At 27.6% G+C, this 13123-nt stretch overlaps 1 protein-coding gene across 5 annotated transcripts in view; it reads left to right on the plus strand.

Annotated features, from left to right (window-relative positions):
* Positions 1-13123, plus strand: part of LOC107448565 (oxysterol-binding protein-related protein 3) — a 92088-nt gene that overhangs the window by 49056 nt on the left and 29909 nt on the right. For 4 of the 5 annotated variants that reach the window (XM_016063815.4, XM_016063818.4, XM_016063817.4 and 1 more), the window contains exons 3-9: positions 1778-2080; positions 3603-3656; positions 3742-3855; positions 4264-4399; positions 9605-9763; positions 11132-11226; positions 12853-13083. In XM_016063815.4, coding sequence (XP_015919301.1) covers positions 1778-2080; positions 3603-3656; positions 3742-3855; positions 4264-4399; positions 9605-9763; positions 11132-11226; positions 12853-13083 — 1092 coding nt within the window. The remainder of the gene's footprint in view (positions 1-1777; positions 2081-3602; positions 3657-3741; positions 3856-4263; positions 4400-9604; positions 9764-11131; positions 11227-12852; positions 13084-13123) is intronic. The other variant, XM_016063819.4, reaches the window with a different exon arrangement.

Raw genomic sequence — 13123 nt, forward strand, 5'->3', positions numbered from 1 at the left:
TAAACAACATATTTAATGGTTTCATTATCCTAATTTGCTTACATGAAATGAAATATTGAGCAAGCAAACCAAATGTCCTACCTCGGTCATTTTCCCACAAAAAAGAAAATTTTCCTTTTTACAGAATAAAAATTGAGGTGATGCTTTGACCAGCCTATTAGTTGTCTAGCTTTAGTGTTAAATTAACAGTTAAACCAAACCTTATAATTAAAAACAAAATTATCTTCCAGTTTCTCATTGAATTAGTGATTTCTAATTTTGCTGATCTCAAATTAGAAAAAATTTAAGAAAAAATAAATTCCAACAGTTATTTTCGGATGCCATTTTGATCCCCTATTAGTTTTTGAAATATGTTAAAAAAATGTTTTTTTTTATTAATTTTTAATGACTTGATTATATTTTTGTAGTTAGCAATTCATAAATTTGTAATTACACATTTTTTATAAAAATTTTATATTTAAATTTTTTGTTGACATTTTACATTGTTATGATTTTTATTTAATAAATAAAACATGTTTTACTTAATGGCTGTGGATGTTTGAAGAAATCTGACAAATTATTGAGTTTTAAAAGAAAATTACTTTGAGCCATATCCTGAGCTGCAAAATTAACTGTTATTTGGCAAATTACACACAATCACATATAACCTTTCAGAAATTTTAAATAACCAAACATAATTGCAGTTATGAAATTTCACAGTATAATAATATGGTTGGATATAATTTAAAGAAAATATGTTGTTAGCTCAGATAATGAACTGATCTTTGATAAATTTACTTGTAAGTGGGAAAAAATCTGACACAAGAAAAATTTACTCTAAACAAAAAGGTCTTAAAATATGAAAACATATGTATTTTTTGCTATTGATGGAAAACCTAGCGCCTGATGGAACCAACTGGAGAGGATTTATCGGGACTGCTCTGGTATTTACTGTGCCGTCATACTGAGGATGACTCAATAATTTTTTATTTTGAATGATTTGTTGTATTTTATCATTTAATGTGTTGTTGCATTATTGTATCTACTATGCATGATCACAACTTAAATCTATTGATTTTCCTAAACATAATTTTTAAAAAGTTTTATACATGGAAAGGTTTATATAGAAATACAAAGAAAGGTTTATGCACAAACTTTAAACAATTTTTTTGTTATCAAAATTTTAATTTTAGAGCAGTTTTAAAGTAAGAGGCTTTTAAATTATTGTAAGGGTTTACTTATATCAAATTTTGATTTAAAAAGAAAAGAAATATAGCAAAAATCATAGCTTATCTGTTCGAAATTCCTTCATTCTAAGTGTGTTGTAACATTTTTCATTGAATGTTATGAATTTATGTTTGAAAAGTTACACTTGGAAACATAGCAGGAATTTTAAATTTTTAATTTTATTTAAATTATTAAAAAAATTCTTTCATAATGTTCTATGCTAATGTAATATTATTAAATTTTGTTCTCATCTTTAATAAGGGTTAATGAGATAAAAGAACTTAGACAGTAATTTAAGATATCCTAATTTCAAAATTATTACCTTGATTGGATACAATTATTGTACTAAAATTTTAAATTTATTCCGTGTTTTTTTCCCATTTGCTTTTTTATTTTTATTTATTAAAAGCAGTGTAAAATTATTAATAGTACAATGGAAATATTACTTTTGCTAACAAATGAATTTGGTATTTGTCAGTTATATTTATTACTTAAAAGTTATGAAGTATAATGTTTTCTTTATACAGTGAGTTTAATGAAAAAAAAAATTTTTTTTTAAAACTGTTTTTAGGAATTGAGCGTTGGTACAAACAGCCTTTCCCATAGTTCTCATCATTCTGAATCTACATCACATAGTAAACCAGCTTTAAAATTACCTTTAAATTCCTCATCAGAAGCTCCAAATTCAGCTCCCATTGTCACAAATGGAGAAGAGAAGATATCTTCAGCTATGCAAATGCAAAAATCTCACAGAGGAAGTGAGTGGGAAATTTTAGAAGGTCTAAAAGATGGTAAAATATGTGAAACAAAGCCTGGCAAATTTGAAGGATACTTAATGAAAAGGAGAAAATGGCCACTCAAAGGTTGGCACAAAGTATGTTGAAATTTTATACATTTTCCAAAATTGTTTACAGAACTTCCTTGCATTTCATGAGAAGCTCTAAATTAGGATTTTAAGGCATTATTTACCAGATGCAGTAATATTTCATAATTGGAAATAAAAGTTTTCAATGTATTCTTAACTAGTTTTATTGGTAATGGATTTTACTTAACCTTGTATGAGATCTAAAATTAGACAAAGAAAAATTTTGTATAATTTTCTAAAATAATTTGCTTTAGAATGCTTTCTTGATTTACTTTTGAAATAACTTTTTTTACTAAGTATCAGTAACGGTTTTTAGAACCAAAAGTTTCTCTGAAATATGGTAGATCACAGTCTGACTTCCTCTTTCTTTTCCTTTATTATGCTACTCTTATAGCCCAGATATTTTAAACAACTTGTCCAGCACTAGTTTCGCGGGATCAGTTATGGCTTGTGGGTTCATAAATTTTCTAGTGCCTTATAGTTATGCTCCAAGGAGAAAACAACCATTTTGTTTTTCAAATTCTGTTAAATTAGTAGATTGTACAGTATTGTAAGTTGTAGACAAAATATTAAAAACATGAAAAAACAAAAGCAATCCTAGCTGTACATTAAAATAAGTTTGATATTTACTATTATTATTATGTAGGTAAAAGTTTTTATATATTTTTTAATGTATATATATGTAACTGTCAGCATTAATTTTTGTTCTGGGTAGAATTTAGCTTCTTTTCTGCACATGTTATTTGAATGCAAAATACTGTACTGCATGAAATTTTTCGTACAAATTCTTCCAGGTAGCACTTAAGTTAATTGTTATATCCTACAAAATAATATATAAAATAAAATAAATTAATGTAAAAATAATATTGGAAATCAATAAAATTAAATATTGGAGTTAGTTTTATTTTGCATTTCAAAAATTCTAAATAAAGTTTTCTTTTTAAATGTATTGCAAATTTCATTTCTAGCTCAACTTTAAATAAAAAAAAAGTAAAATTGTCTTATGGTTTCGTTTAAAAGAATTTTAAAAAGATAAAAGCCTGTCATTGTCTAAAATTGATGAATGCATATAGTGCAGACTTTAATAATAGAAGATACATTATCTTTTGTTCAATATTATTATTAACATTATTTGATCATTGATAAATAATTCTCAAACTTAATTCAAACCAATCTTAAGAAGTTTAAAGTGCATTGTTTATTGTTTGGCAACATTAATTGAAAATGTTATTCTAAAACTATCCTTAAATTTTTATGTAAAATTACTATTTCTTAACAGAAGCATTCATTCCTTTAGAGACACATGTAGACTAAGATCATGATGATGATGAAAATGAAAGATATTTTTAATTTTTAAGGTAATGGTTAATACAGATTTGCAATTAATAGTTTCTAGTGCAAATTACGGTTGTATGTAACTTTTTGTTTTTTTACTCATTGTTTATAAATATAATAATATTCATTTTTATTGTTTGAAGTATAAAAGCTACTTATTTCTTTTGTTAACTTAATTTTTATATTTAATTTGTAGCGCTATTTTCTGTTGGATAAAGGAATTTTAACTTATACAAAAACATCGAATGAAGTGAGTATTAAATTCATTTTATTCATTTTTTAATAACCATATGTTTGAGTTAAAATTTTCTATAAATCTTTTTTTTACTTTCTAGATGACGCGAGGCAAGATACTTGGCTCTGTTGATGTTGGCTTGTCTGTAATTTCAACTAAAAGTCAAAGACGGCGTATTGATATAGATGCTGAAGAACATATTTATCACTTAAAAGTATGTGTTTTGTATTCTAAATTGACTCAATCAAAAACTTTTCCTTATAAATATGCTTTAAATTTGAAAATGTATGTATTATTTCATTTTGCAGTAATCCTTATTGATCAAATAATTGTTAAATATGGTGCAAATTTATTACAAAGCAATTTTCTTATTTAGTATATCAATATTAGGAATACCTCTTGAAAATTTGTTTATATATTGTTCCATTAAAAGTTAATTCGACTATCAGTTTAGAATGAAGATTAAATAATTTCTCATAACAGATCACTGTATAATTAAAAAGAATTGGAAAAAATATATTTACTGATAAGTAAACATTTTAACTAATAAGTATTATAACTTGTTTTTTGAATAATTTCAATTGCTGCTAATTTATTTATATCACCTTGCTTTTAATTGCAGGTTAAAAATCAGACTCAATTCCAAGAGTGGGTTAATCAACTACGCCATCACAGACTTTACCGTCAGCATGAAATATCATTTGGAACACGAGAAGCTCCTAAGATTACTACTCCTGTTGATGAAATGCCTGGTGGAGGTGAGACAAGTTACTTACATTTATTCTTTTCTATTATACTCATGTATACATCTCCACTATCTGGGAATAAGATACTTAGTTTTTCTTTTATGGTATTCCAAAACTTAAAAAATCATTTTCTAGGTGTTTAAGAATAGTCTATTTATCTATATTTTTATAATGCATTCCATTTTATATTTCCATTAAAGAGAACATATGACATACATTATGTTTTATTTCACTACATTTGTAAGGAAATAAAATTTTTTTAAATGATTAATTCAGAAAATTTCAAATTATACTAGAATTATGTAATAGCCATGATTCTTTTTTTTTTCATGAATAGGTTTTCAAATACGCAGGATTTTATGATAATGCTATGAATTTTTAAAGTAGATGATACCAAATTATTCTATAAAAGGTTATTTACAAATATCAAATTCTATTAAAATGTTTAAACTCTACATGTAAGAGTTGACTCAATTTGACTCAAAAAAGACTTTGGGATATAGATATTTTACCATTTTATTTTGTTTTGAAAGTATGCTTTAATTTTAATCTGTTCTTAGCCCTTTCGCGACGCAAAGCGCGAAAGCGCGCTTACCGCTGAGGCCGGCAGTCTCTCTAGCGTGTGTCTCCCCAGGGCCGGAGGGTTTTTCGATGTTAAGCCTAATTCAGAGAAATTACCGAAATATCAGCGCTTTGTTTAATATTGTTCTGTAGAGTATTTAAGTGACATGTGCTTTATATATATTTCTATGGATACTTGATTTACTTAAGTTATTTCTTGTTTAAATGTATATTTTACACAATTTATTTTCATTATAGTGTCACTATCACTACTATCCGAATCTGTTTCAGAATCAATATCTGAAATATTTTGCATAATTTCCTCTATTTCCAGCTCAGTCAAAATTTTTCGACGCTTCGACATTCTAACGGTAAAAAGAAAAAAAATTCAAGCCTACAAGATCTAATTATCCACTAAAAACTAATCCGAAAATCGAAAGTAGCGAGAGAAAAAAAAAACTCCCTTACTTACTGTAAATAAATATCACGTGCTAATTTAAAGAGCCCTAATAAAACATTCCCCCCCCCTCCACTCCTTCCTCTAAAAACCACGTGACTGTACTTTCATCTTGAGTAGAAGGTCAAATCTACATGTATCTGAAACCATATGGACATACAATGCCATCTTTTGGAAGAAATTTCATTTTTTAAAACGTTCTGAAACGCTGGCACAAATAAGTGATGGTCGGGGGTGAGCGAGAAAACTCTCTGACACGCGGGTGTGTCGGTCGGAAAGTGAGCGCGTTTCTTGCTGGCACATATATGTGACAGTCGGCTCGAAAGGGTTAAAGAAAGCTGTTAAGCATTTTACAAAATATATGATGTTTTTATACTATATAAGAAAAGATTAAAATACTGGATGATTTCATATTTTTGAATCAAGCTTTTATTTTTTCAATTTTCAAGAAAGGTACTATTTGATCAGATGCAATTAACATAACGCCTTAATGGTAAATAAGTTTTTGAGATTAAAATTTTAGAGTTTTTTGAAAACAAAAGGTATATTTTTTAATGAAACTTTTTTTTAATGCAAATTTATTTATGAAATAAGTCATTAAGCTAGTTTTGTGTTAAACCTAGCTTTTTTTATAGGTTCACTGTGCTTTTAAATATTTTCAGATTTTTATGCTTTATACTTTGAAAAATAGTTAATTTCATTCTTTGGAAAATAGTAAATATTTAGAAAATGAAAATTAATAATTAATAACATAGTACAATTGTTGTATTGTTGCAACAAACTTTGCTATGCAATTGGTTTATTTTTTCTATATTTTGGTCCTTTTCCGTAACTGCACTGCTATATTTAAATTTAATTACTTTTAGTTTGTTTTTGTGTTAATGTTTAGTGAGCCTCTCTTTACCATTAGTTAGATACAGCTGTGTATCAACCTATCTACCTGATTTTATGGTGTTTTCTTTTAATGCCTGACACCATAAGCGATCATCACCCTTAATGGCCACGGTAGGAATGCCATGTAATTTCGACCCTGGTCAGATGATGTAGATAATCCCTGAGCCGGTCACTCTCTTCAAATTCACACACTACAACCAATGAAAAGACTTTCAGCTACAACAAATTTAGTGTGTACCTTGCTGCATATACACTCTGGTTTTGTCAGCCACCAGGACTCACTACCCCCAGCTCTCCAACTAGTGCCTCATAAGTAATCAATCAATGAGAGAAGACTGGGAGTAGGATGGTGGAGAAATAGAAGTAGTCAGTTCTGTCGAAGAAAAAAAAACATGAGGGACCCACACATGAGATGAGAAATTTTATTCTTAAAATACAGTAAAAGCTCAACTTTCTGGAATACTCGGGAATCGGCAACTTATAGACGTGTGAAAATTCTCAAGACTCGAGCTTCAGAACTCTTAAATTTTTAATATTTCCTTATTTTCTCCCCCCAAAAAATTTCAAGCCTTTATAAAAACAAAAAGTTATTGCAATTGACTCTAATAAGAGAGAAAATGGTAATTGGAGCAAAAACTAATTTTTGTCCTAAAAAACTATCAAAGATAAATAAATAAAAAAAACTGAAATTAATAAGTGAAAAAATAAGAGTTAAGAACATTAAAAAATGCTTAAATATGTTAGCTTTTTATTATTTCAATTCTTGGTGCTTCATATTATGCATTTACTGTAATTTATGGAAGAAACGCCGCACCTATCGTAAACGTCGCACTTGTGATAATGAGACTTAAAAGAAAAAAATCATGGTAAACGCCGCACCCATAATAACGATTTAGCGGAAAAAGTGAATATATAACATTAATTCCTTATAAATACTACTAATGTTTTAAATTAAAATATAAATTAAAATTTATAAATGTATAATTATAATAAAATCAAGAATGTAATCTGCGATTGTATATTTTGGACAAACTGCTCAGAACAACATGTTACAATCAGCTGTTGGTGCCATCGTTAGGTAAAAAATTTAAATAACAATATTTATATTACTTTAGTATAAATGATTTTTTTACATTACAGTATAGGACCCAAAATTCGGCACTCACGGGACCGACGAAATTCCGTATTTCGGAATTTACAGAATTTCCGATCTCTTCCGGAAATTCCAATATGGCGCCCGTATATTACGATAATTCAATTACGCTGTTAATTTCAGAAAAACCAATACATTTAGCTAAGTTTCAATTGTAGATTTTGATGGGGTGAATTTAAAACTGTCCCATCTTTAGAAATTTCATTAATTAAAATAATAATCTATAAGATATAATCAAGAAGAAGTAATCCGAAGGATAAATAATTCAAGATGAAATAATCTGAAAAAGAAATAATCATTTCTTCTTCAGAGCGAGATCATTGTTCTCGTTTTTTCTTTTACGTAACATTTTGTTTTAAAAAAAGAGGCTCACCTCGGGGAAAAAAAGCTAACAAGGAACTACAAAAAAAGTAACAATTAATGGCAAGAAACTAACAATGAATAACTGCAAAAAGGAAGCAAACAACAAATAACGATTAAAAAAAACAAGTTAACAACAAAAAAAGTAACAGTTAATAAGCAATAAAAAGATAAATAAATCGAGAATTTAAAAAAAAAAGCAGCAAGAGGGATAGAATTCATTTTGTACACCAAGTGAGAAAGAAGTTTCAATGTGAAAAGGGTGTGGCTAATTTATGGTCAAACAGAAGAGGGAAGTGTGGGGGGGGGGCAAACCAGTAAAGCACTTGCACAGCTGTCAAGATTGATTCATCAGTTTCTCTCAACTTGCATTGATTTATTTTGTTCATTGGAAATGCAGATGTTTTTACTTTTCAATTTCACTTTATTTTAAACTGCTTAAGGAACAGATGTTTTGTTTGACACAGATTTATTATTTTTTCTCTTCATATTTTTATTTTTAAAAGATAAAATATAGTTATTTACTTCAAGAGAAAAAAACTCCAAATGAAAAGAAAATAGGACTTTTTTTTTCTCTTATCAAAAAAAATTTCTTTTTTTAAAAAAAAAAAAAAAAAAAAAAATTGGTCGGATTAAGTGCTGAATTTCGGGTTCCATACTGTACTACATATTTACATTTTATAAATATTTTTTTTAATTTAATTTATTTATTTTTTGGAAATATACCTCTTTTATTTAGCTAAGAAGATATCAGTTTATATGTCGCTTCCATAACAACGATGTGTAAATATTAGCAAATACTAAAAAGAAAACTTTCCGCAATTAAATTTCTCCACAAAGCACATTGTAACAAAGTGAGAAAAAATGTGAAAGATCTATCAACCACGCGGTTTGGCGGGAGCTAGATCAAGATCAACCCACTTTCTTTAAGGGGTGGTGAGTTATCAATAGTGGCGCCATCGTTGGCCATAATTTGCAACTATTTTGATTAAAAAAAATTTTTCTTTGAAAAATGTAAAATTTATTTTTAAAATATCGTAAACGCCGCAATTAAAATTTTAAAACTTTTAAACTCGTAAGCGCCGCGGCGTTTCTTCCATAAATTACGGTACTGTAAAAAAAATTTTGCGCCATTGCAATGACGCAAAAGATAAAAAGAAAAAGTTTTGTTCTTAATTCTTAAAAACGAAACTTTAAAGGTTAATATCTCAATTTCCATATTATTTTATTTTAAGGTATGAGTGACTACAAAAGTATAATTTATGTAAAAGTGTAATCATGTGTGGTATTGATCTAGGCTTTGACTTTTTTAAATATTTATTGCACATTTTTGTAGCTAAGCTAAATGATAACAATTCAGTAATTTTTAAATTTTCCACAGACAGAACACAATCTAACATATTACATATACATTAATAAGGTCATCACTATACCAATGCATTCTAACCACACTCCCTCTCTGCTACTAAAAGATCAAATTTTGAATTTATTTTAGACCCAGATATATATTTACAACTTTCTGAGATATGTCTGCTACTATTTCTAGTTTTTGGTATTAATGAAAATAAATCATTAAAATCCAAGTATCCAAATAAAGATACACATTTCCATTAATGTTTAGTAGTTTATATTGCAAGTAGTATGAAATGAAGCTACAAAATGGATATTTCGTAGCTTAAACATAAAAGTTATGTTAGATGCTTTTAATATTACAATGAAAGCTTAAAATTGCATTTTCTTCTTTTGACCATTAATGTAATGTGATCATAATTATATTATTACTTTTTACCAGTACCTTTCCCTGTCTCATATACTCCACCTGTCAGTAGCATTCAGGATGGGTCTGCTTGGCAGAGTAGTAGACATAGTTTAATTCGAAGTCCAATTTCTCAACAGAGTCGAGTAGCAGCATGGATTTTAGATTCATCGGCAATTGATCAAGGCAATAAAGGTAAGCTTATTTTTCAATAGTTGGCATTTTGTCTTTGTATACAGAGTGTTTTTTTAATTGATGTTACTTCATATTTATTGGTTCTCCGCCGAAATTGTCACTGCTAATAATAGCAGTTAATGACTTGTATATGAGAGAATTTTTACAGTTTAAGAATTATCAAGCAATGTGTAAAAATATGATTGCAATCAAGTAAAGTTTAACAAATAATTTTCTGGTAATTTATTCATACATTATAAAATCAGAGATAAATTTGATTAGTTTTATTTAGCTCTTTATCATAAAATAAAAATACAAGTAAACTCTTAAGATCTCTTTCGTGTTGAATGACGACAAACAAAAAGACAAAAAAAAAAGGCAACTATGTTTCCTAGTCTACTGTAAGAAATATTCAGGACTATGATGGATTTGATAATCCGGATGCTCATATTTAATCTGGAGAAAATATAATATGAATGTAAAAGCAGAGAGAAAAAGGAAACCATTTTTTGAGTAAAATTTCCATAACAGGAGTAAAACTGAATTGTTAAATTTTTCATTTCATTTTGAAAAAAAGAGCAAAAAGTTTAAAGTCTTGAGTTTTTTAATCCTTCTATTTTATAAGTTTTAAATTTATAATATTCTATTGAATAGGTTTCTAATTTTTTTGTATTTTCCAAAATTGTTTAGAACTTTACACTGTACCATAGATGCCACCCAATTAGCTTAATAAATTACATAATTTTTATGCATCAGAATTTTGTTAAGTCTCTTAACCTGAAACCTTATATATATATATATATATAATCTTAAAAATATTTAATTAGTAGATGTTCTGTGCATGATATTTTAAATGAATTGATATTTATGGCCAAGTCAAGGTTTTTGACGAGAAATTAAATTTACGAGCTTTGCAAAAAAACATGTTAAGATGAATTTTAAAAATATTCAATATTTCAGATTTTAGAATATAATATGGTTTTCTGTTAAAAAAAATAGTTCCATTGTTTCAGCTAAGCTACTTAAATTATGATCTTCCACTAATCTCTACAATCATATAATTCTTGCATTTCACCTATTCATCATTTTTGAATCAGCCATTTGGTCACAATGACGGAGTTTTAACTTTAATTTTAGTTGCGTGAAAAACAATAAGCAGGATTATGAAGATCATTTTGCAAAATCAGCTCCTCAAATTCAAAACTTACTTGTTTTTATTAAATTATTTCTGTTATAATTAGTGAAAAAAACAGCATTGTGTTTTGCTAGAGCATATGTTTTTAGAAATAATAATAACTGTACTACTGTAACTGTAGACTGTAAATATTCAGTTATTAGGTCTTTTTTCTTAAGGCAATTCTTATGTAATAATATTTTTTTTTTTTGAAGATTTATCAAGTTTGCAAGATAAGCTCTACCAACTTGAAACCATTATGCAACAGTTAGAATTAAGTACTAGCACTCTTATAGATGGACAAGTAGAGGTAAATATTTCAAAATATTTAGTTTGTTGTATTAAGTTAAAACAGAATGAAATGCTTTTTATTTTGTTGCAGTTTATTCTCTGTGAAATTTAGTGTGAGTGTGTAATTTTGACTTATTCCATCTTTAAGTCAAAGCATTGTGTAATTACACTATTGCAAGGATATTAATGGACATTAATAGTTAGTGCCAAATTATGCTTTGTTAGCATTAAGGATTATCATTAGTTACTTTTTGAGTTTACTGTTTGGTATGTTGATGAATGTCAGAGTCATAGGCTGCATTGTCAGACTTACTAATATTTAGTGATTTGCATTTCTTATGAGTTTTACCAAATTGTTTGCAATTTAATATTTAAGAATTTTTATTGACATCGACATTATGGAAATTATTATGTGATGCATATACTATCTTTGTTTGGATCAGTTTTGTAACTCGTCTTTCCTTGCTCTGCTATTCTTTTAATACCAGTGCTTTATTCACCCTATCAATTCATATTTTGCAAAGGAACCTATTGTTCATAATAATTTACTCTTGCTGCTAATATGGTAAGGGAATTCTTGGCCATAGATGGCGCCACTGGAAAACAAGAACAATCACACCCCTCTGCCTTAACAGGCTTATGAAGAGAGAGAAAAAGATTTGGTAAGGTATCTGTCATGAGCATTAAATGGAGAGTTGAAATTGTTTGCGAATTTGTCACTTTGAATTCCCTTAAGCCATGTTTAATGATTGCTTTTGAGTATTCATGAAAACCTGCTGTTATGTGTGATTGTCTACAATGAAGGACTAATATTGAGTTCTGTTGCTCATAAAAGTTAAATATCACTAATATTGTCTGCATAAATAACGCTGCATATGATTCTAGCTGAATCAATATCTTCTCATCTCCTAGTTTGAGAGTTCTTTTTAATTAATATATGCATGTCATATAAAAAGAAAACTCAAATCATAAGTACCAAAATATCAATTCTTTCATAGTTTAAAGCTTTTTTAAAATAGTTCTTTTCATATAATTTTGATGCCTTATTATTTTGTACTTTCATCATTAATTACTTGTTTAATCTAAAACTACTGAACTACTACAAATTATTTTATTGTTTTATAAATTTATAGCTTGTAATTTTTAGAGATCTTTTCGGAAACTTTAATCAATTTAGCACCAGCTCTGAATCAGATTTTGCTTATTGCAGCATTTAAGAAACCAATTTCTTAACAGAAAAAAAGAACCGAATATTAAACTTTTCCGTTTTCTTATATCCAGTTGGTCTGGTGGGAAAACTAGAAGTGCAGCTAAAGAATGTATCTGTTCAAATGTTAAATTATTAATGTAATTTCCTGTAATCTTTAAAGTATTTAAAAGAAACATTTTTTAAAACATCTTTGGAAGTATGCTGCAAACGTGAATATATCTTTTTTGCTGTTTTAGATTGGAATATGTACTGTTTAATTTTCTAATTAAACAATATAATTGTCAGTGAAAAATTCAAAACAATTGTTTCTCATTATTTTAAAGGAAGCATAATGTAGCTACCTTAGATATATTATTTTAATATTTAAACACTCATTGTTAATACAAATTATAAATATTTAGATATATATTACACTATTATATAAATTCCTTTTAGATTTCTGATAAAGAACCAGTTGTTACTAAAAAAGAAAGAAAACGCTTTCATTTGAAAAAGAAGAGCAAAAATCAAAAGATATCAAGTTCCAATAACCAGAATAGTAATAAAAGTAGCAAATCTAACAAACAAAATGTTGCAATAATAGTTTCAAAAGATGCCTCATCTGCTTCTTTTAACAGCACTGATAATATTCCTGACCTGTCTGAAAACTCAAATAATGAAAGAGGTGTAAGTGTATCTTAAAAATGTAAATGCCTTTATCTTTCTT

The sequence above is a fragment of the Parasteatoda tepidariorum genome, chromosome 11 (genome assembly GCF_982258835.1).
Source record: "Parasteatoda tepidariorum strain Cologne lab strain chromosome 11, Ptep-v5.0, whole genome shotgun sequence".
Taxonomy (NCBI): Eukaryota; Metazoa; Arthropoda; class Arachnida; order Araneae; family Theridiidae; genus Parasteatoda; species Parasteatoda tepidariorum.